The sequence below is a fragment of the Crotalus tigris genome, unplaced genomic scaffold, assembly GCF_016545835.1.
Source record: "Crotalus tigris isolate CLP2741 ecotype Arizona unplaced genomic scaffold, ASM1654583v1 scf7180000018371.15429387391:27106975, whole genome shotgun sequence".
Taxonomy (NCBI): Eukaryota; Metazoa; Chordata; class Lepidosauria; order Squamata; family Viperidae; genus Crotalus; species Crotalus tigris.
The window spans coordinates 11,521,792-11,546,096 of NW_024096970.1; the positions used below are offsets into that span (position 1 = coordinate 11,521,792).

The following is a 24,305-nucleotide window of genomic DNA, read 5'->3' on the forward strand; positions in this document are numbered from 1 at the left end:
TGTTCTAGCAACTTCTTCATCCTCACTTAAGCATTACATGAAAAATATAAATTAATACACTCCCTTGTGTAGTACAGAGGAAATCTAGACTGTTACATTTTCAGAACTGTTTTAATAAAGTTTATTTGACAAGACTGTGAAATTTAGCAAGTTACAATTATCTAAATATTGTGTGTTAGGGAAGAATTATTTGCACAGTCTTACACACATTGAATGAAATAAGAATGTAAATTACTTTAGCAAATGAATTAGAATTTAATAATGGTAGAAGTTAGGAAGAACTGTGCAATCAGCCAGGCCAATGTTATTTAGCCTACCTTATTATATCTAAAAATATTCACAGTCACAAAAACTTTAGGTTGGTTTTCTAATGTACTGAATTGATAGAATTGCATTCCCAATTTATCATACTAGACCTCGTCATTTATCAATATAGCATACTTTTCATAAAAGAGAATGTAAAGTACCAGAAATAATTACAGAATGGAATACATAATCTGAATAATATATTCTAAAAAAGACAGAATAATGGAACTGTGGAAATATATGCTTCACAAAATATTTGGGCGGTGTTCTTTGGAATGTCCTGTCCCAGACCAATCATACACAAATACACAAAGGGGTGGTTTTGCCAACAAACACTTGCAGTATGGAGAAACATTTTCCCCTGAAGTTCAGCAAGTTTGGCTTACAAGTGCTCAAAATCTAAGTGGCACACAGGAGAGTAGTCAGGCAGAATCTGGGTAAAATCTTATAGCAGATTCATCAGCTAGTCCAGGTTCAAAATCAGGATTGCAAGTTTCATAATTCAAGGCACACAGAGTGAGAGTTAACAGTGACTATCATCAAATGAGAGCCTATGCTTACCGATCATTTTAGAAGCAACCCTGGTGATGGCGTTGGGTAATAATTCCATGCCCTCAACTTCAGAGAACAATGGCAGCTATGACTAGAATAGAATAGAATAGAATTTACCAGATGGATGGCATAGAGAACAAAGCTATTACTGAATCCAGTAGATTACTGTTGCTGTTTGCCCTATCTCCTTTGCCTGCTCAGATGATAGTCAGTCTGGCAGCACTGGAGCTTACAGATCATGGTCAGAATTTCTAAAGCTGGCTCTGGTCCTGGCTGCTTATTGGTGGTCAGTGGTCCCCTCCTCTGATTCCAAATCTGAGCCCAAGAATGCATTCTGAAACATAAGTCGACTCATTCAAGTAGCTGCATATTTTATGTGATGTGTTAACTGTATATTTTTCTAGTTCATGCCAAGTTCTAATAAAGACACAGTTGTTTTAAATTGCTGAGTTTGATCTCCCACATGTTCCAGAGCATCTCTTACAAATAATTTTCAGAGCATGCAGATCCAGGATTGTATGTCTATCTACTGTAAGAGACGGTAATACACACTTTGCATCCAGAACAGGATTTACCCATTGAAACCTTTTAAAGCCTTACAGTGGCATTACTCAGAAATTTAAAATACAATTATTGATGGTCATACTGGATTTAGTCAGTAGTGTTTCATTTTGGATTTTGCTATACTTTGTCTTTCTTTTTTGATTACTTGACTTATGTTCCATTTGCTTTTTTAATGGTTTACAATTTGGACATTTATTATTTTGATAATTAATTCCATTTTATTTGTAAATTATATTCTGATCCAAAAGGAGTATAAATGGAGGTAGAACCTAACTGGAGATTGTGGGAGCTATGGCCAACATAGTTGGAAGGCATTCAATCAAATTTAGTTTTGTTTTCCTTGGACAATGCTTGGACATGAAAAGACTACCTGTATGGAAACAGAATTTCTTACATGTCAACAGATGCCTTTTGGCTGCAGCCAAGTAAAACATCTTCACAGTTTTTGTACGGACTACTCTTCTTGTTGGATATATTATTTTTCCAAGTAGAATATTTGTTCAACTTTATTTATATTGGTGCTCTAATGGCATATTTATCTTTGCCATTCCTAGCACATTATGGTTATTAAAATGTATTTGATAATAAAAGTAAATGGAAACATTTTGTAGCTGTTAGATACATCCTAAATTTGTACATTTATGATTTCAAATTACTTATTGATTTTCTGGCTCATTTAAGATGAATATCAATAGACACTCAACCCAACTATGGCTTTTTGCTACTATCTTTTACTATCATAGAGAGTAAAGTTTTGGGCCATCTGCATTTTTAGTTGTAAAAGGGTAATTGTATAGAAGCTTGGAAACAGCCATTATATATAGGTGTTATATTAAAGGAGACAAATGATACAAGATATCCTATTACAATAGAAAGTAATATATGTAGCTTGAGGTTGAACTGTGAATCCCTGGTGTTCTCCGAGCTTGGTTGTTTGCTTGCAGACATTTCATTACACAGATAAATGCCATCAGTGCAAATGAGTGTGGAGCTTGCTCCCTGTTTATATACATTAGCTTGCCCTGCCAGTGTTAGTGGTTGGTAGTTTTGTCTTTAATAGTTCCTTAATAGTTTTTTGATTAGGATATTATTTTCTGTTTGATTTTGTCTGCTTATCTGGTGTAAGCTATTGAAGAAGATGTGGTCTAGTCCTTTTGTTTCCTTCTTAGTTTTTTATTGTCTTTTGAATGGTACATAAAGTTAGTTTATCTCTGTGTCTATTGATGGCCGATTTGTCTGAACAAATTTTGAGTTTCCAGGAATTCTCTAGCATTTTTGGATTTAGCTTGGTTGAAGTTGCAGAGTTTCCCATTTGAAACTATCGTTGAGTCTCTCCATGTGTTGTGGTGTGTTGTGAAATTTTCATCATGTCTTGGTGTTCATGGATATGTTCTGCTAATCTTCTGCCCATCTGTTCTACATAATGGCTTTTACAGTTCTTACACTATATCAGGGGTGTCAAACTGCCAGCCCGCGGGCTAGATGTGTCACAAAGAAACCGTGCCCACTCCATTGCCAACATTGGGGTAAAAGGTCCAATGTGTCGTGCAACATCATGGGACATCGCAAGTTTGACATGTCTGCATTATAGGCTATAGATAAATTCTGTTTTTCTATTTGGCTACAAGGTCTTTTAGTATACTTAAGATGTTGTGGAGGACTTTAGTTGATTTGCATGCTACATGCATGAGTCCATGTTGTCTATTAGTTATTTCTAAGATGCTTTTGATGTTATCTGTTTCATAGCATGGTTGTGCTGTAGTGAATTGAGTGGTCAGGCACTTTTTAATAAACTATGTGTGCATCTCATTTTGTTGGAAGTGATTGTGTAGCTAGTCATTTTCTTTCTTTGGTAGTCTGGGTTGCTCAGAGAAAACCAAGGATTCCTTATCCTAGTATGATCCAGTATAACTCTTTTGCCATTAAATTTATTCACTAAATTTAAAATGTGTTTTGTCAGAAATATGGACTAGAAGTATGTTTTATATTTACCTTCAGTTCCGGAATTAGCAATTAAAATAATTTAATTAAGGATTTACTTTGCATTTGAACTTTATTACCTCACTTTGTTAAGATTGTTACCTTATATTCTCTCAGAAGAGAACCATAAGACTACGGTACATTTGATTTTTCTCCATTTGCTGTATGAATCATTCAACTTGTCTCCATACGGTAGCAGTTCCTTTTAAACTAATATTTAAGTTCCTTCATACTTCTCTATGTTTTACTCTTTCTTTGTTGTCTTTATAATATTAGTAGTTTATACAAATATCTCTGAACTATATTTTCTCCAGATTCTTTGCCACTTCCCCAATCTACTTTTCCCCAAATCTATCCAATTAATGCTGGTCTGTGAATGTATAAAAATTGGTTTATTGATTGTCCAATTAACGTTTACAATTCCACCTGTACTATGGGATTTTCACTCTTTCATCGAGCCTTCATTAATACATTTATTTATTCAGAATTTCTATATTGTCTATAGACTCGAGATAGTTCACAATAACAATAAAACCAGGTAATAAAGCTCCACCCCAATAAAAATAATCCAAATACAGGTTGATCATGTTTGTGTTCATTCTTTATTTTTCAGCATCTCTTAATTCTTGATCCTCTAGTAATTTTATCACACGTACTGTACTAATAAGTAACCTATTCCCATTGCATTCAGTTTCTATGTTCCTTCTAATTTTCTTAGATCTGATTTTCATATAAGAAATTAGATAGAAGTGTATTTGCACAGTTTTTGCTTCTTTTGACATTCATTCCTCATAATAGAGCACATGCTAACTTGCCTTTCTTAAAGCATCCTCACCTCTAAAAATATATCTATCTTTAGTAAACCCTCTAAAAAGATATATAAATCATCTATTTGTTCTATCAATATTTCATTTATGTATAATCTGCAATTATTATTTATTATTTTCCTTGTCTAACTATGTTAATTTTATTTTTGATGTTTCAATTTTCAGTTTTATAATCTTGTTACATAATCTATGTAACCTTCATTGCTAATCACTTGGTTTTTCATTCAATAATATTGCATCATCTGTCTACAAATACATAAGCATCCCAAACAAATTTCTCTAACATCAAAAGCATTCTTTAGACATTTATTTATACATTCATTTTCCTACTCAGTGCTGAACCATGGGGTGACGATTGCATTGATTCTATCACACATGGTTTACTTCCACTTTGTTACCATCATTATTGCATTCAGCAATTGACCTTCACCTTGATACCAAGGCAAAACATTTTATAATTCATGCTTATTCATTTTATCATATGTGTTCTCTAAATCAACAAATGTTCAAAAAAAACCTTTCAATCACACATTCATATATTTCTCAATATATTTATTGAAGAATAAATATTTGGTTTGTATGTCCCCATCAAGCCATATTGCACTTTTAAAATTTTGCTCAGTTTCATATTTCATCCCTTTTAATCAGGATTCTGCCAAACACAAAATGAGATACAACTTCATAAGCAAAATGTACATATTTTACCATTTCCCCATTTACACTATCTCACAAGATTTACTATATCTTTCTTTTTGTTAATTTTCTTGGACCCTTCCTCCCTCCCTCCCTTCTCCCCAGGCAGTGAACAAATGAATGAAGATATAATGATATAGTAAATAATAATAATATTTTATTGCTATAAAATAGAATACATTGTTATTTTACACCCCAATATCTTCTAGAATAACTAGTACTTATTAATATTTTGGGAAATGGTGAAATACAGGGCCATTATCATTTTTAGGCAAAAGCTGTTCCAAAGAAGTTCTTATATACTGTATATCTCCAAAGACCTCCTTCCAGCATTTCTTTATTTTAGTTTCATCCCAAATAAAGTGATAAATATATCACTTTAATATTTAATTCAATTCAGTCTGTTGAAGGCTCCTGATTTAGACTGCTTTACCAAATTTTAAAACATTTTTTCCTATCAACATTCATTTCAGTTTCTCTTCTTTCAAGTGTTCCTTTCTCCATGTGACTATATTGTTTACAGTAATCATTTCTTGTCATTATACATGCTTTTTGCTTTTTATCATTTTGATTTATCAGTCATTTTTTTTCTTTTGTTTTCCTCATCCACAGCATCTTTCACTTCATCATAACAGCATGCATCCATTTTCATATTTTTCATTAGGATAACTACACACATTTCTGTGGTGTTCTGTTTCAAGCAACTCCCTTACACTTTCCTTAAGCCTATTTTACATTTATTTTATTGGAAGATTCAATAAATTTTCTAATACTTTTTCATACTATTTTTTCTAGTGATCATACTGCTTTCACTTCTGTTTCTTTCATTTCTTTCCTTTTTGTCCATGTCCATTTGTTCCCAAATCCAATATTATTGGTTCTGGACACAATGTCAAAATACAACCACTTAAATGAAAAAAAAATCTATATAGAAATCTTTCCAGGCTGAGTAAAATTGAACAGAAAGGTTAGTGTTGCAGGCAGGATATTTCTAATATCCTTCAGAATGGAAGGCAAGTTAAACAAGGAACAAGTTATAAAAAGTCTAAAAAATTACCATGTAGGAACACAGGTAGTGCAAAAGAAATTAGACACTTGTACAATAAAATGGACCTATGTGAAAGTTCTTCTCAACCCTGGAACTGCTGAGAGCAAGCACATCAGGCAGCAAAGCAGAGTTTGAGAATAAATTCTTTATCTCCATCAGTACTTCTTTCATGCTTTGAGTTTGCCTTTCTCCAGCTATAGATACTATCTGTTCTTCCTTGACTGTTTTGACTCAGGAATATAACAGAGCTGTGCCTGTGTGACATAACAGCTTAATTAAAGCCCATCTCTCTTAGCACCACAAATATTCAAATGAAAAAGCATTCTCCTCAGGAAGTACAGTCTTGATTGCATTAATTAAACTTGTTTAATTTCTGTTCTTATTTATATTGTTTGATCTTGGGTATTTCCAGAGAGTGAGTGAATGTAGCTATTCAAACTAATTTCTACATGCTAAAAGAAATATCTTTAGACTTTTGTTTGAGTTAGTAAATTGTATTTTCCTACAGTGTTTCACATTTGAAGGAAGCTATGGCAATTCCCTGTATACTGCAGTTAGATTCTAATTTAATGCCACCAAATTCAAGGTTCAATGGCTTCAAACTGTTGCAGAAAAGCAGAAAATCTGGCACTGAAGGATGGTTGTAATACTTTACATATTGCCATGCTTTATTGCTATAGAAATTATAGTACTTTGTTTTCTCTTGCTGGTACATAAAAGTTTGGAAATGATTTTGAATTTTATGACTAGCACAGTGAAAGCCATGGGAAAAATATCTAGAGACCCAGAGGATCTATGGCCAATTCTATAATCAGCTAGTTTGGAGGACATTACATTCTGACATAATAAAGTTGCTCCCATCAGCAAAGCAAAATTTTCCATTTGGTCATTCATCCCCTGTCCATCTCCAGATTGGACTATTCCAATGTACTCTATATGGAGCTATCTTTGAAAAGTATCTGGAAACTTCAACTGGTCAGAATGTGGCCATGTGAGTCATATTGGGTGCTCAAAAAGATTCACATATAATACCTTTGTTCAGTGAACAACTCTGGATGCCAGTTTGGTTCCTGGTCCAATTCAAGGTGTTGGTTGTCACCTATAAAGTCCTACATAGTATAAGGCCAGGCTGCCTAAGGAACTGGCTTTGCCCCATTACACTAGCTTGTCTCACTTAATCAGGCAGGAAAGGTACGATGAAGACCCTGCCAATCAAAGAAATTCAACTGGTGCAATCTAGGAATAGAATCTTCTCTGTCATTGCCCCTGCATTATGGAACATCTTGACACCCCACCTCACCCCCACTCTCCTGGCTTTCCTCAAAAGAGTCAAAACCTGGCTGTGCAGCCTTGCATGGGGGACACAGAACCACGAAACCATGGGGTTGGCTGATGCCATGAGAATCTGTATTAACTATTGCTAAATGCCCATCTTGGATTTTTTTTACCTCCTTGAAATTTTATAATGCTATAGTTTATAATTTTTAAAATTTTAGTCTTAAATTATTTTTAATATTTTAATGTTAATTTTATATGTTATATTAATTAAATTTTACACCACTAAGAGCCCCTCTCTGAAAAAGATGGGCAGTGAAGAAATAGGAAATATAAATAAATAAATAAATAAATAAATAAATAAATAAATGTCATTTTCTTAGAATATTTATGCTTTAATTAAACCCTTAGAATTTGTGTCCTGCCTTTGACCTCTACATGTTAAACAGAAAATATGAACTGGATTCCATGCATGTGTAATGAAAATTATTCTACATTATTTTTAATCCAATATGAAAATCTCATTTTTATAAGTAGTGATAGTATTTATTTATCAAATTTATAAATAAAGTTGTCAAAAAGTCATATAAACACATACGTAACCACACACACACACACACACACACACACACACACCCAGGTTTGATAAGCAGTAGAGTCACTTCAAGTTTGCAGTATGATACAGCTGCAATAAACAAAGCCATATTTTATGCAGTTATCTCAATTTTCATGGTGTGCACAACACACTGAATTGTTAAGCAATCACCACATACCTATACCTGGTTACAAAGTAGTCATCTGGTTGAATCATGCAAGCACAGCCTTTATTTTGTAAATTCTATTACCACAGCTAGCGTGGCCTTAACTGGAGATAGAGTACTTTCCAATAAAGGAGAATATTTGTGGATTAGGGTTGAAATGAGGGGTCCTTGATGCTCTATGAACTTTCTTGCTTTCTTGCAGATGTTTCATTACCCAAACTAGTGCTAGTAAGGAGCATGGTTTGCTGTCAGTTTATATTTTAACGGCTTGCTCTGTCAATGTTGGTAGGGATGGTTTTAGAGATTATTTGACTGGCTGTCTACTGTTGTCTCTTTGGCAGTTTCTTGATTGGGGTATTGATTGATTGTTGGTCTGATGTTAAAGTTGGAGTTAATCTATGCAGATCTGGTGCTGATTGCTGGTGGAGAGGTGCTTGGATCTTTTCTTTTTGTTCCCTTCTGGGCTGGTTGATTATCTCTTTTGCATAATCTATAGATGTTGTTAATGTCTATGTGTCTATTGATGGTTAATTTGTCAAAGTGCCAGGCTTCTATACATTCCCTGGCATTTTTGGACTTGGCCTGATATAGGATTGTCACATTTTCCCAATTGAAACTATGGTTAAATCTGTCTATATGTTGTGAAATTAAAGAATTTTCATCATTTTTTCTTACTGCTAATTGGTGTTCATAGAGTGCTTTGCCTAAAGCTGAAATATTATTTAGGGATCTAATATTAAATTATTCCTGAGTTTAAGACAAAGCATATTTTACAGAAAGGGAAAAAATAAAACAAAGCATAAACTTTCAAACAATGATAAAATTATGCAGAATGGAGAGTGCTATTGTTTTAAATTAGTTTTTATAGACAGAAACAGGCCTATATGTATGTGACAGATTGTTTATTTTTGCTTATCCTATAAATGACCAAGAAGATAATTTTAATTTTGGCCTGAAATCCTGACTTTTGAAGATTTAACTAATATTTTGTGGACTACTACTTCCCTGTTATCTGCTTCCCTGGTGAGAATCATATTTTTTGTTATTTGTGGTGCTGCAGTTTGGCAATTTCACAGGTATAAAGTAATAGAACTGTTATGTCCCGAGCCTTTGCAAACGGCTCGGGCGTTTGCAGGCAGTCCCGGGCAGGTGCAAAGCTGCCCGGGACCAGACAGGCTGTCGCCAGCGCCGTGCGCATGCGCGGGTGCGGGCGCGGGAAAAGTAACCCATTTACCCGGGAGTTGCCTATATAAGGGGCTGCGAGGCGTTTGGGCTGAGCTGAAGCCATCTTCCTGTAAGCTGAACGCTGAATAAAAGAACCTGAGAACTCCAGCTGTTTCTCGTGTCTGTTTTCCCGCCAAGGACGCAACACTGGCGACGAAGGTGGGATGCCTTGCACTACCTGGAAAGGAAAAAGTGTACGCTTACCCAAGGAGTCCTGAGCGGCGGAAGAGGAACGGTGTTGACTCAGCAGCTGCCCGCCAATCCCGTGCGCATTCGGGGGTAGGCTGGCTGATAGACCCGTCTCCTGAAGATCCGAAGATGGCGAAAATCGGAAGGCTTGCGGAATTCGACGTCTCACATCCAGAGCGGTGGGAGTCCTACGTATCCAGAATGGAGAACTACTTCAAGGCAAACCCAGTGAGGGAAGATAGCTTGAAGGCTGCCACCCTGCTTTGCGCTTGCGGCCAAGACGCCTTCGAAATCGCAGAAAACCTTGCAGCACCTGTTCCAGTAGAGTCTGTAAGCTACGCAGACCTGAAGAAGCTGCTGAAGGACCACTTCCACCCCAAGGTGTCAGTTATCTCATGGCGCCACACCTTCGAGCAGAGGGATCAACGGTCCGGGGAGTCAGCCAAGGAGTACATCGCCGCGTTACGGAAGGCCGCCAAGCCCTGCGAGTTCAAGGACCTCGAGGAACGACTGAGGGACCGATTCGTGTGCGGGTTGAGGCATCGAGAGCTACAACAGAGACTTTTAGCTAAGGAAGAATTATCCTTCCAAGACGCTTTAAGGGAAGCCACCGCGGAAGAAGCAGCAGGCGGCGCCGTCAAGAACATGCGGCCGATCAGAAGCAGTGCAGAGGGTGCGTCCGTGCACCAAAAAGACGTCCGACGAAACTCCGAGGAGGATCCGGACGAAGAAGTCGACCGTCTACACCCCGCGAAGGGAGAAAATCAGAAGGAAAGCTCTTCAGCTCCGCTCAAGTGCATCGGATGTGGAGGTCGCCACAGGAGAACCGACTGCAAGTTCCGCTCCGCTACCTGCCGGGCATGCGGCAAACTAGGGCACATTGCAGCTGTGTGTCTGGGCCGACGAAAGGCACAACCTCAAGAAGAACGCCTGAAGGGTACCAGAGTCCCCAGCCAGAATAGGGTAGGTTTTTGCGCTTCGCGTAGAAACATTTGTAGGACAGGCACACACAAGCCCATGAAGAAAAAGCTGTCACTCAACGTGAAGCTACAAGTGGTTCCATTATCTATGGAACTAGACACAGGGTCCGCCCTTTCCATCATTTCATTGCATACATTTAGGAAGATTTGTTCCAGTAGTGGGACTAAGGCCAAGTTAAGGCCTTCTGATATTGGATTAACTGATTTTCAGAACTCAAGAGTGTGTGTTAAGGGGGAGGCCACCCTTAACGTGCAATACAAGAGTTTTGAAGGTCCACTAGACTTGTTAGTAGTAGGGGGTGAAAGAACGAGTCTCATAGGACTCGAGTGGTTTGAGGCCCTGGGGATACACGTCACAGGACTCAACAGCTTACAAACACTCGAACTACAGGAAGTCTGCAAAGAATTTGCAGATGTTTTCAGCCCCCAGCTGGGCACATTCAAAGGACCACCTGTGTCCTTAAAGCTAGACCCCACTGTCACTCCCATTAGGATTAAAGCAAGAAGGGTCCCTTTTGCTTTAAAAAGTAAGATTGACACTGAATTAGACAAACTAATCCAACAAGGAATCCTAGAACCTGTTGATTCCAGCCCGTGGGAGACCCCCATTGTCACGCCTCTAAAGGCAAATGGGGACATTCGCAATTGTGCTGATTACAAATGCACACTCAATAAGGCATTGCAGCAACATGCCTATCCTGTTCCTGTGGTCAGTCACATCCTGGCCTCTCTAAAGGGGGGGCGTGTTTTTGCAAAGCTTGACCTAGCTCAAGCATATCAACAGCTGCCTGTTGATAATGATGCTGCCATAGCTCAGACTATTGTGACCCACAGGGGAGCCTTTAAGGTAAAAAGGCTGCAGTTTGGAGTGAATGTCGCTCCTGGGATTTTCCAAAGCGTAATGGGAAACACACTACGAGGTATACCAGGGGTCTGCCCCTACTTTGACGATGTCTTGATTGCAGGAGACTCCACACACATTCTAGCTGAAAGGCTTAGGGCTGTCCTGTTAAGATTCAGGAAATCAGGCCTTAAGCTCAGAAAAGACAAATGCAAGATTGGGTTGCCTTCTACTGAATTTCTGGGATTCAAAATTGATGCTGCTGGGATTCATCCTGCTGAATCCAAACTAACTGCTATTTTAGAAGCACCCAGGCCAAAGTCTAAGGCCGAACTTCAGGCCTTCTTAGGCCTCCTGAATTTCTACAATTCTTTTCTTCCACATAAAGCTAGTGTAGCTGAGCCTCTTCACAGGCTACTCGACAAACAAGCTGTGTGGCTGTGGTCACAAGCACATGAGGCTTGCTTTAAAGAAGTCAAGGCCTGCTCACTTCTAACAGTGTTCTTGCACATTTCAACGAGTCTCTTCCTGTGTGCATCGCTTGTGATGCATCCCCCTACGGGGTTGGAGCTGTCCTGAGTCACCTCAGGTCTGATGGAACTCAGGTTCCTATTGCATACTACTCCAGAACATTGTCTTATGCCGAGCGCAACTACGCTCAGATAGACAGGGAGGCTCTGGCTGTTGTTGCTGGAATTAAAAAATTCCACGATTTTCTATATGGCAGGCATTTCACGGTCTTCACTGACCATACGCCTCTGCTGGGACTGTTTACCACACGTAAGCAGACTCCCCACATCATTTCCCCTAGAATGCTTAGGTGGTCTATTTTTTTGTCTGCATATGATTTTTCATTACTCCACAAGCCTGGGAAAGAAATGGGCATGCTGATGGCCTCAGTAGGTTGCCTCTGCCAGTAGTAGAAGCTGACCCCGCGCCAGCTGTCAACATTCTATCAATCCAAGCCTTGCCCGAGCTTCCTCGTAGTGCCAGGGATGTTACCGCTGAAACAGGTACAGATCACACACTTTCACGTGTCCGCTCCTGGGTCCTGTCCGGGTGGCCTGAGCACTGCCCTAGTCCTGAGTTTCAGAGTTTCTGGTCCAAAAGGAACGAAGTGTCCCTTTCTCAGGGTTGTTTGCTTTGGGGAAACAGAGTTGTCATTCCCACCTCAATGAGGACTAGGGTCTTAGAATCCCTCCACGAGGGTCATCCTGGCATTGTTCGTATGAAGGCTCTGGCACGCAGCCACTTGTGGTGGCCTGCTTTAGATAAAGATATTGAGGCTAAGGTACACGCATGCCACATGTGCCAACGATCTCGCCCAGAGATGCCCCAAGCTCCTGTGCATAAATGGGAGGAAACACAGTCCCCAGGGTCTAGGGTGCACATTGACTACGCTGGGCCCTTTCAGGGCCAGTTCTTCGTGGTCCTTGTTGACAGCCATTCAAAATGGCTTGAGGTTGTGCCTGTCTCGTCCACCACCACTGCAAAGACTATTCAGGTACTGAGGGGGATTTTTGCTGCACACGGGCTGCCAGATGTCATTGTGTATGACAACGGCCCTCAATTCACCTCCTCCGAATTCCAAGCTTTCTTACAGGCAAACCTGATTCGTCATGCCACATCTGCGCCTTTTCACCCATCCACCAACGGTATGGCTGAACGCATGGTGCGCATCGCAAAGGACGCCGTGAAGAGACTCACCTACGGGGACTGGCATCACAGGTTGGCTGACTTTCTCCTTTCTTATCGCACCACACCGTACACTTCTACAGGGAGAAGTCCAGCTGAACTTCGTTGGGGGCGCCAACTTACTACGAGACTTGACCGGTTGCATCCGGACAGACTGCCTTCATCTACCTCACATCCTAGGGCACCTCGACAACTACTTGTGGGTGCCCCGGTTTGGGCTCGCAATTACGGGCCTGGTCCTACATGGGTCCCCGCTTCTGTGTCCAGGATCACAGGTCCTCTCTCCTACGAGGTTGCCCTGGACAACGGTCGTGTCCTGCGTCGGCACATCGACCAACTCCGCTCTAGGCGGGACTTTTCTGCTGAAACTCCTGGGTCTTTTCCAGGGGGGGAGGGGGACCCTTTGGAGCAAAGGGAAGGGCAAGAGCTACTGCCCATCGCCAATGAGGGAGCCACAAACGGCTCGTCCCAAGGTTCTGCAATTGCTCCGAAAAGGAAGTCTTGGAGCTTACCCACACAACAGGCACTCACGCCTACTCCAGCCAGGGAGTTACCCCGGGGGCATACTCACTGTCCACACACAGCACACAGCACTCCAGCAACGGAGGATACCCGGGGGCATCCCAACAAATCATTCCCCGCAAGAGAGCTGGCACACAATGCCCAAGGTTGGCCTGACCTTACCCCAAATCCTACAGGGGGTCAAACATACACAGAGCTAGTCGAGGAACCAAGTCCCGACTACAACACCCCTAGCACAAATCAGGGGACACCTGAGTTTTGGGAGAGTACAGAAACCCACACGAGCCCAAACACAGAATGGGGTTCAGGGAATAGACAGCCTCCTGACAGGTCTTGGACTGACCTAGGGGGTTCTACAGAGACGCCCAGCAGTGGCTATCACTTCAAGGGGCCTGAGGGTCTACAGCTAGGTAGGACAACCAGGTCACAAAGCAACAGAAGCCCTGGCCTGACGAGCCCGGTGGGCAAGCAAGCAGGCCAGGCATCGGGGCACAGTCCTTGGAAGACACCAGGGCACAGTAGAGAGAACAGGCTCATGCCTCCCTCCAGTCAGGGGACTTATGCCAGTAACCCAGAGCTAAGAAGGTCACAGAGAGCAAAGAAATCTCCTAAGTACCTAGAAGATTACATAACATTGTTGGCAAGACAAAAGCCAGTAAACAGTGGGAACACTGGGGAGCAAATTGTCGTGTAAAATAAATGTTGTATGTTGATAGTAGTTTTAGCCCGGGGGAAAGGGGTGTTATGTCCCGAGCCTTGCAAACGGCTCGGGCGTTTGCAGGCAGTCCCGGGCAGGTGCAAAGCTGCCCGGGACCAGACAGGCTGTCGCCAGCGCCGTGCGCATGCGCGGGTGCTGGCGCGGGAAAAGTAACCCATTTACCCGGGAGTTGCCTATATAAGAGGCTGAGAGGCGTTTGGGCTGAGCTGAAGCCATCTTCCTGTAAGCTGAACGCTGAATAAAAGAACCTGAGAACTCCAGCTGCTTCTCGTGTATGTTTTCCCGCCAAGGACGCAACAAGAACAAACCATTATTTCACTTGTTTTAAAATGTGTTATGCAATAAAAGTGTGATTATGCTTAAGAATGGCCATGTGAAAACTTAGCTATTCCATTCTTGAAGTTTTCAGAATGGGAGAAAGTTAAGATCTGTGTATCAACCCAGGTTATGGATTATATCTGACAATTTGTTGGTATGTTGTTAATATGGGCTTAGGTTGAAAGGACTAACATGGTCATCTATTTCCATTGGTATGGGCTCATGCACGAGTAATCTCAACAGATTATTATTTGTCATATTTTTATGCTGTTTCCTACCTTCAGGAAATCTCACATCTGGCCTGCACGAATATGTTTTCTAGGACTTGCATCTAAATTTTTCTTATTCAAGAGGGAAATGGAGAATCCATCACAATGAAAGATCAAGCACACAATCTCAGTTATAGAAATCTCAGCTCAGAGTAGTTAGTCTTTGTGTTAAGAATTCACACATACAGTCAGAGATCCTGTAGTCTTAATGTTGAATAGATACTCAATGTAATATAATCAGAAGCTGACCTCAGGATAAATCTGTCATTACACTCAAAATACTTACAGTGTATGTGCTTATCGACTGGGGAGAGAGTGAGTGCTTTCTTTCTTTTGGTTTTGTCTAACCTTTCAAAGGCAATGTCTATTACCCAGTATTTGTTTGTTAATGAATCATGTATTTTATTATCAACTTCACTCTGACAGCTGTTGTTTACTGAATCCTGTCAGCATGTACAGAACAGACAGTAAAAGATTTAAAATTTTGCATGTTTCCAAAAATTAGTTTTTAAATGCTTGTCTTCATCTTAGTGCTGGGCTTCTGTGAAATAAGCTTTACTGGTTAGTAGCCGGCTGCCTTCAGAATTACTTTCTTCTAAAAAATGATGCTTAAAATTACAAATTAGGATGTTGTAGTACTTGGGAATATTAACAAATATATTTTGATGTTTTAAAAGACTAACAATTCTATCTATCTATCTATCTATCTATCTATCTATCTATCTATCTATCTATCTATCTATCTATCTATCTATCATCTGAATTATGAATCCTTTATAGCAACAAAATATATTTATTAAAATTCCCCAATACAACCAACATCCTATTCAATGTGTGATATTAAGCTTCCATTCACACTCATACATACACATATATTTCTGAACTAACTCTGAATCATTATAAGCAGCAGCAGCAGCATTTGTGAAAGTAGATCTCCAGCATGAAACCCATGGACACTAATGTGCTTGTAGTTCCAGCCGATTCATTACTGCTTGTTTTTCTCTCTGCCTCACTGAATTTTTTGTTTTGTGATCAATAGGTTCTAGTTTAGTCTGTTGATTTTTCCCTTTTTTCCTCAATAGATACAAATACATGTTTTTGCCTGCTCAAATCACGTGATCACCTGATGCTTAGTTTTTTATTGTGAAGTTAGCATTGTAAACTACCAATTAATTGGTTATCTTTAGAACAAGGCAGGATTCCTTTAAAGCAATTATATATTCAATGTTCAATAAGTTTCTCTAATCTTAATACTGAAGTTAGTATGAATACCTGCTGAGCAAATGTCTATGGAGATTCTCAGTTATCCAGGTCATGGCTGTCCTAAAGGTGCTTTTTCAGGAGGCAATTGTTCCTTGTTTTTTTTTTTAAAGATGTTTTGCTTCTTATCCAAGAAGCTTTTTCACCTCTGATTACATAAATATAATATAAATCCTTCCATTCCCACCATCCAGTCAGAGCTGAAGAAGCTTCTTGGATGAGAAGTGAAACGTCTTCAAAGAAAAACAAGAAAGTCCAGTTGCCTCCTGAAAAAGCACCTTTGGAACAACTTCCTGAGCAATGAACAACGTAAAAATGCACACAAACATTACATTTTGTCTCCATTTCAGTGGTAGTCTACAAGATCAATGTATTCACCGGGACACAGCCAGGTGCAGAAACTAATTCGAATGTGTACATCACTATCTTTGGAAATCAAGGAGATTCTGGAAAACGGAAACTTCAGAAGTCAAGCACTAATAAAGTCACATTTCAATGTGGTCAGGTAAAGAAAAATGTACAACATCTGATTGGAATCAATAAGTAATTGATAACATAATTGCATTAATGATTCAGGTAATCTTAATTTGAGTTATAAAGCTCGAATTATGTTGGCAAAAAACAAAAACGACACTCAAGACAGATGTTCTGAATTGTGTAGGAGCATGTATCTACGTACATAGACTACATCCTTTTAAGTATATGTATGTGCATATATGTATATATGTAAAAAACCAAGGAGAATTTGTGATTTTGTTAAATAGAGAAGTTGCTTGATTATTCTCCTTCCTAGAATAGTTTGCATTTCCCCTCTTTTTTCCTTGCTTATGGACACAGACACAATGATGTAAGAATGAGGGCAGAGGGCAAAACACTGCCTAGCTAGAGGTAGGTCAGCAAACTGAGAACTCTGTGCATGGAAAGAATGTCAATGATGAGTACGATATGCCTGCAAAGGAAAGCAAGGCTTTTTCATAAGAGTTTGAAATGGAGGTGGTGGCTGTAAATTTGTGCCTTGAATTCAAGCAGGGCAGGGAGGTCGGAAATGAAGGGACAGAATTTACTTCCTATTTCTTCTTCCATCGATGTCTAATATCAGATTTCAGAAAAGAAATATGTCCCACCAATTTCTATTTATCAGAAATTTTAGAAAGAGGCTTCTCAGGATACTCAGGTTTGGGAGCTCCCAGTTGAGGGAGGCTCATCTTTTATTTAAGCAATGTTTGACCTGACAAATAACTGATGTTCTTCTGTTGTGCTGTGTTCTAAATTTAATTATGCTTTTTATTGTCTGCCATTTGTTAAAAAAATAAATCTGTTCTTATTTTATTTCATGTCTTTTAATTACGTGATATGATTTGGTTATTTCATATTGTAGGTGTTCTTATTGTCAGCTGCCTTGAACAATTTTTGTTGTTATTGCCATTGTTGAAAGAAGAGCATATGTATGTGACTAAATAAAAAAGAGCCTGTGATTGAGGCCTGTTGGAATTTTTGTCTGAAATCCCCAGTTACTATAGCAAAGAGGTTGTGTAGCTTTCAGACTGAGAAGCTTTTTGTGACACAGGCAAAGTACCTTCTTACCAGGATCATCACAAAGTGGTGCCATGTTGCTCTTCATTTTTAATCTTAGTTCTTAGATAGGCTTAATATTTTACTTTTTAAAAAAAAGTTTCCAAAACTTATTCCTCAAGCCCAACAACTAGAAGATTTAAATATTCTAGTAGAAGAGGCTGTAAGTTCTTTTAGGTTCTTGGTTTAACCTTTGTTGCTAGTAGCACTGACATAATACTACAATTCCTCTTTTGTTCAAAGGCAAATAGGTAGTATTTAACTCCTAGCCTGATATGAAGAACGTAGCAAGGTAGAAGCAATAGAATATTCTGGTAGGAAAAGTGCTTGTTTCTCTTGTAATAAAACAGGGAAACAGTACATAGCTGCCTATGACTCTCAAGAACAAAATGGCATGCTATATTAAAAAATTAAACTATTGAAAAGCTATTATGAAAAACCTATTTAAAAATCCTTGAGATAGTAATTTATTAAGTAATTTATACATATTTTACATTGTAGCAATTTCTAACAATATATTTGTACAATCAATATATATTATATAACAAATAATAATGTGTGCTTTATATCCAATCAATCATTCCAAAGTCTGCCATTCATTGTTTGGATTGTGCTAGTTTCCTCCACTTCTTAAAATTCTTTTTGTTGTTGTGTTACAGACTGATGTCTTCTCTGTGATGGCTGTATCACTAGGAGTTCTGCATAAAATTGTCATTGGCCATGATGGAATTGGCCGAGGTATAGCTTTTTTCTCATCGATGGATACATTTCAGTCTCTTTTAAAATGAATGTTGATTTTATTATGTCTCATCCCACCTTTGAAGATCAGGAAGTATATATTTTTTTCTTGCAGGAATATTGAGCTTATATGTTCTGTGTAATAACATATTTTATAAGGATGCTATATTTATTGGAGAATGTTAGCAGTGGAAAATCTGTCCATCAGCTTTCATTTTATCTAATTTTATATCCCAATTGTTTTTTTTCCTAATTTCTCATTCATATAATATGTGGAATCAAATATGCTGCTTCTCTTTCATATTTCACATTAAGCAGTGTGATGACTTTATTTCTGCTTTCCCTTCTCCCCTGATTAGTAATGAGCTTGTGAAATCCACTAATTCCTTATTGCTAGCATATACAAATAACATCAGTCTTACTAAACCTGGTACTTTCCAGATGTTCTGGGATTTATAATTTCAGAACATCTGGACAGCTTGAAATTGGAGAAGCTGCATTAGTTTGCCTCTTGAAATATTGCAAGAACCTCCCACAGGTATCAGAATGTAAATACCATTGCTCATAACAGCCTTGCTGTTTAAAACTAATTGGAGATGTAATTCAACACATCTGTAAAATATCAAAACTGTAGAAGGCTGAATAGGGGATAAGAAGAGGCAAACATATTTATCCCATAAAATGAGTATTGCATCTTATACTTCAAGAATTATATGGAATATCTATGTTATCACTTATACATTAAATGACACACAATCAAGACAGAAGTGGCTCTTCTATCCATCCCACTTTACACTTGTTATCATTGAATCTCAGGTAGCGGATGGTTCCTCCAAAAGATTGTTATCAGATTTCAGGAGGGAATAGAGAATAAAGAAGAAGAAATTGAATTTCTTTGTAACAGGTATGTAACTGATGAATGCCATTATTTCAAAATGGATCTTAAAAACTCCTGGAGTTTTGGGGAGGTCGTTTAGGTGTTTTTCAATGCACGTTTAGTTGTGACACAGAAATTACCAATAGTATCTCTGTTATCCGGCATTATTTGTCTTTTCCTGCAATATGCTGCTATAAGATGTTTTATTTATGTATTAAATGTGTATTCCATCTTTCCTTACTAGACTCAGGGTCTAGCTTTCCCTCCTTTTTTCTGCAGTAGCTTTTAGCAAGCTTCCAAGGCTGAAGGTAGACTTTATCCTGGGTTTTCTGAATTCCAATCCAACATTTAACCACCATACTACATTAGATATCTTTATTTTAGTCATGTTTTGTGTTCATTTGATGGGACCAATCAATATAATCAGTCTTTTTAATGTGCCTATTCAAACTGAGTTCATATCATGAAAGAGCCTATAGAGGTCACCAAGTCCAACCTCGAGGTCAGTGCAGGCATCCCTTACTACAGAATCTCCAACAGATGATCTGTCAGCCTAGGTTGAAACACTTTCAGCAAAAGAGAGCCCATCAATCCCAAAGGAGCCTCACCCTTGAAATAAAACAAAGCTTTTTTGTGCCTACTTTATGAAATAAGATTTAACAATTAATACTTTGAAAGCTTGTTAAAAGAGATAAAATATACTGTTTATATAGCACATTTACTAAGGTTTATTTTCTGGTTTTACTATAATTGCTTTCTTTTTTCCCCATGGAAGATGGTTAGATGAGTACCAAGATGATGGGAAGACTGAAAGAGAGCTAATTGCTAGAAGTAAGTACTGAAAACAAAAATCCCTTGTACAGTGAATATATCCAAAGTACCAAATTTCTAATTAAATATAAAGATATATCATCTTCCAGTAAATGATAGTGCTTTTTTTTATTTCAGAAAATAACAATGCTTCTATAGCATATCCTAGAGGTAAGTTGTGCATTATTTTCTCTTCTGCTGCTGTACAAATCAAATCAAATCAGATATCTTTATTACCATCTTTGACCAGCCTTTACAGTAAAAAAGAGAAATAGTATGACACATCACTTCATTATTATGAAAGGGAAAAAGAACAATAGGACAATAAAATGACATATCTACTATATACATTGCTTACTGGTGTACACCGCTTAGAGAGTGCTTGCACTTAAAGCGGTATATAAGTCTCATAGATAAATAAAATAAATAAATAAATATTTGATCTGATACGTGAATTTGGGATTAGCATCTTTTAAAAAAGTAATAAACATAAAATTTATTAATATGGCCTCAAAGTTGGAAATGATTGGGGAGATCAGAGCACACATAAAAAAGACACTGTATGAAGACATGAGCAACAGTTTCTACCTCTCTGGTTCCACAAATAAGGAGTCTCTGCAAATAAGGAGTCCCACCAGTAGAGCTGATAGGAAGTCTTCAAGGAAAAGGACCATCTATATTCTCTTAAATTTAGATTATATGGCAACCCCTTTGTCCTATGGCAAAGTAGAGGGCTTTTGGTTACGTAACATTTGGCAATAGAATTCAGGGGCAGTAGCGATATCATTTTGATGATGATCAATGTCCCTGATTCTCTCTTTAAATATTGATTTGTCCTTCTCTAGAGTTAATTGGCCTAAATATTTAGGACAGAAGCCAAGACTGCAAAGTTCTATACAGATATGGTGCCAATCAGTGCTTTTTTTTGTTAAAAAATAAAAGTGCCGGAACTCACACACGTCATATAACCCGCCTTGCCTACCCTACAAAGTTCCATTCAAAAAAGGTGCCAGAACTTCATTCTGGGCGTTCTATGAGAAAAAAAGCCCTGGTGCCAATGAAATTAGTAGCTCTCTTCTTGTGCTATTAATTTTGCTGCTTGAACTAAAATATCATTACCACATTAAATAGACATATAAAAAAGCAAATGATATTTTTGTGGAAAATTATCTGAATACTGGAGATGCAGACTCATAGATTATGATTCACCAAGGGGGCATGTTAAGAGATTGCACTTGAAGTATTTCACTTAGGTTTTTTTTACTATTCTATTTTAAAATGAGTCAGAAGTTCCTCTGAGACTAGATGCAAGACTTGTTTTGTTTATGCCAACATCACCATCCTTCATAAATGGGGACAGTTCCCCCAGCAAAGCAAATGGGAACAGATTGTGAAATGACAGCAAAGGTAGTTTCAGACTAAAATTGAGCAGGATTTTTTTTCAGAATATTCAAAAACTAAATATTGTACAGAAAGATTTTTGCAATGGGAATCCATGGATAAAAAGGTTTTTTAGTCAATTAAATCTGTTCACCTCTGCTATTGCTCCAATTACATTCTCTTCTTAGATGTAAATTTATATGACCTTCTTGTTTCATCAGACTATGCTATAACATGTACAATATTGTTACTGCATTATTTTTATTATTTTGAAATATTGGACAGCTTGCCCTAAAGCATTTGTCACACCCTTTAAATTTGAAGACTATTGTATAGTGCCAGAATTCCTAGACAGTGTGCTTATTGAAAACACAGAGAGTTCCTCCATATTAGCAATTGAACTAGTCAGCTTTATATCCACACAATCACACTGGTCAATATACTGTACTTCACAGCAGTAGGTGCAGAAGAAATCACTGCGTGGAGAGTTCTGTACTTGCAAATACTGAGTGAATTATTCATGTCCTGCTGGGAAATATTATTCTACTGTCTGGATCCTTGCTTTTCCCTCTTGCTGCTGGATTCAGATGCCAGCAGGCTGTAATTTCTGTTTTTATTTTTAAATGAAAAGAGAGTCAGCTTTCAGGATACATCTCCATTTGTGGCCAGATGAATGTGTTGACAACTGAAAATGAGATGATAGTGTAGTTGTGTAGATGCTGATTTTTATACTCTTCCATTAGTTAGCTGGAAGAGTACTTTTTGGCTGAACCATGGATCTCTTTAGAACAGGAATATTGGTGGTAACATTCTCAAATCACTGTGCATCAATTAGGATGATAGAACTGATAGCTGGGTAGAAATAGCCTGGATGTTCTAGAACCTAGAAGACTATTAGACAAAAGAAATAAAGGCATCATTTCTTTAGAACAAATACTATTTTCCAAGTGATTCTGCTAGTGTTCTGAGGAAGCCTTGCTTTATGGTCACTTGCTCACAGAGATACATATTGGAGCTGTTCATTCATTCATTCATTTAATTTCTATAGCCACCCATCTCAATCAATGACTCTGAGTAGCTTAAATTCAAACAGCTGTTACATTTTGGGCTTTCTCTAGGGTGCCAGTAGTCATTATCTAAATAAAAATAAATAAAATAATAAAATAAAATAGTCAGGGGATGAATATGCATATCAGTCCAGCTCCTGTTTTCTCACTGTACTCATTGTGCATGATTGTTTAATTCCACTGATGTCTAAAGTACATACAGGCCGAAGGGATTCAGCAATATGGCTTCATATGCAGTTCATTCTCAACTTTAAAGCCTTTATATGCTCAAGAAAATGCCTGAACAGAGTTTTTTCCTGTACCTTTGGCATCATAACAAAGCTCTAGTGTGCAATGTAGAGATCTGAAATAAAGTCATTTTTATCCTATGTACTTTGCTCAACACATAGCTGATATAGGGCTTTGAATCAACACTATACTACATTAAATATAAATCTTTATATTAAATATTACATTTGTGATGTTATATATAGCCCATCATTTGAACCTCTATGTTGGTACAAAAAAAAGTAAAGGTAAAGGTTTCCTTGTCCAGTTGTGTCCACTCTAGAGCACGATGCTTATCTCCATTTCTTCACTGAGGAAGCCAGCATTGTCCAAAGACACTTTCTGTGGTCATGTGGCCAGCCTAGCTACATGCCAAAGATGCATGGGACAATGTTACCTTCCCACCAAAGTGGTACCTATTAATCTCCTCACATTTGCATGCTTTCAAACTGCTAGTGGGCAGGAGCTGGGGTAGGAAATGCAATTAATCCCATTGCATTGCACTTGGGTCTTGAACCCAGGCTATCAGCTTTCCAGCTGACAAGCTCAGCGTCTGAACCATCGCACTCCCTGGAACAAAAAAAAACCTCCTTAAATTTCAGCTCAATTACGATGTCCTTGTTTTATGTTCATACAGTCTTTTTGGCAATAAAATAAACATATTTACCATGTCTTCTTTCAGGATGTCTTTTTAATTTCCCAGTACATCCTGTTTTTCACTGGAGGTCTCCTGTGCAAGAACTATCCCAGCCTGATTCTAATTCATTTCAATAAATTTCAGTTGCCATCTGCTGCGTTTCTCAACAAGTGGGGCATGGCGGTTCCATATCTAATGAATATCATGGAATGATCTGAGCATCTAAGTTTACTGCTTTTCTTTGTACAAAAAACCCCCTAATATTTCCAATCTATAGTTTTATTATTTAAATAAGTAAATTCTGGTTAGCTTTCTAAGGAAGATTCTTGTTACCATTCAAAACCTGTTCATACAATGATATTGCTTTGAAGCATATATCAAGATTATTCTTCTGCTATCATTTTAGCCACAGGGATAGGAATTTAAGTTGGTATGTGATGTGGGGATGAGAACTGGATCATGAAGTGACAGAAAAGAAAAAAAGCAACAGTAGTCATTAATGAACTGCTTCTAGAGAACAGATTCCTTGGTTGAGGGAAAAAGCTATAGGAATAAGCTATATATTTTGCATCAAAGGACCCCAAATTCAGTCTCTAGCATCTCCAGTTAAAAGAATGATGTTTTAAAAAGCTAGGAAAAAACTCTGTCCACTTTGTGGAAGTAACAATGGAATTTTCCTGCATTTCATTTGCTTTTCTCCCCACTTTCAGCACAGGTGCAGCAAAACTTTTCATAATGATTGCCTCTTAGCACATTCTTCTGCAATATGCTTTGGGATGGCACTGACTTTATTCAGTGTGCTAAACCAGGTCAGTTAAGACCTAATAGCTGAACTAATACAGCCTAATAAACTGGACTAGTGAGCTCCTTAGCTTGTTTAATTTTGTGGTGTAGCATGGTAGGCAAAATTGCATATTATATGAAATAATGTATTA

The 24,305-nt window shown here is 38.2% G+C and overlaps 1 protein-coding gene across 3 annotated transcripts in view; it reads left to right on the plus strand.

The window, feature by feature from the left end:
* The window catches only part of RP1 (RP1 axonemal microtubule associated), a 186,342-nt gene that overhangs the window by 92,444 nt on the left and 69,593 nt on the right, over positions 1-24,305 (plus strand). For 2 of the 3 annotated variants that reach the window (XM_039351366.1, XM_039351365.1), the window contains exons 27-31: positions 16,373-16,527; positions 18,254-18,332; positions 19,149-19,236; positions 19,985-20,040; positions 20,158-20,190. In XM_039351366.1, coding sequence (XP_039207300.1) covers positions 16,373-16,527; positions 18,254-18,332; positions 19,149-19,236; positions 19,985-20,040; positions 20,158-20,190 — 411 coding nt within the window. Of the gene's footprint in view, positions 1-16,372; positions 16,528-18,253; positions 18,333-19,148; positions 19,237-19,984; positions 20,041-20,157; positions 20,191-24,080; positions 24,180-24,305 lie in introns of all 3 variants that reach the window. The other variant, XR_005557687.1, reaches the window with a different exon arrangement.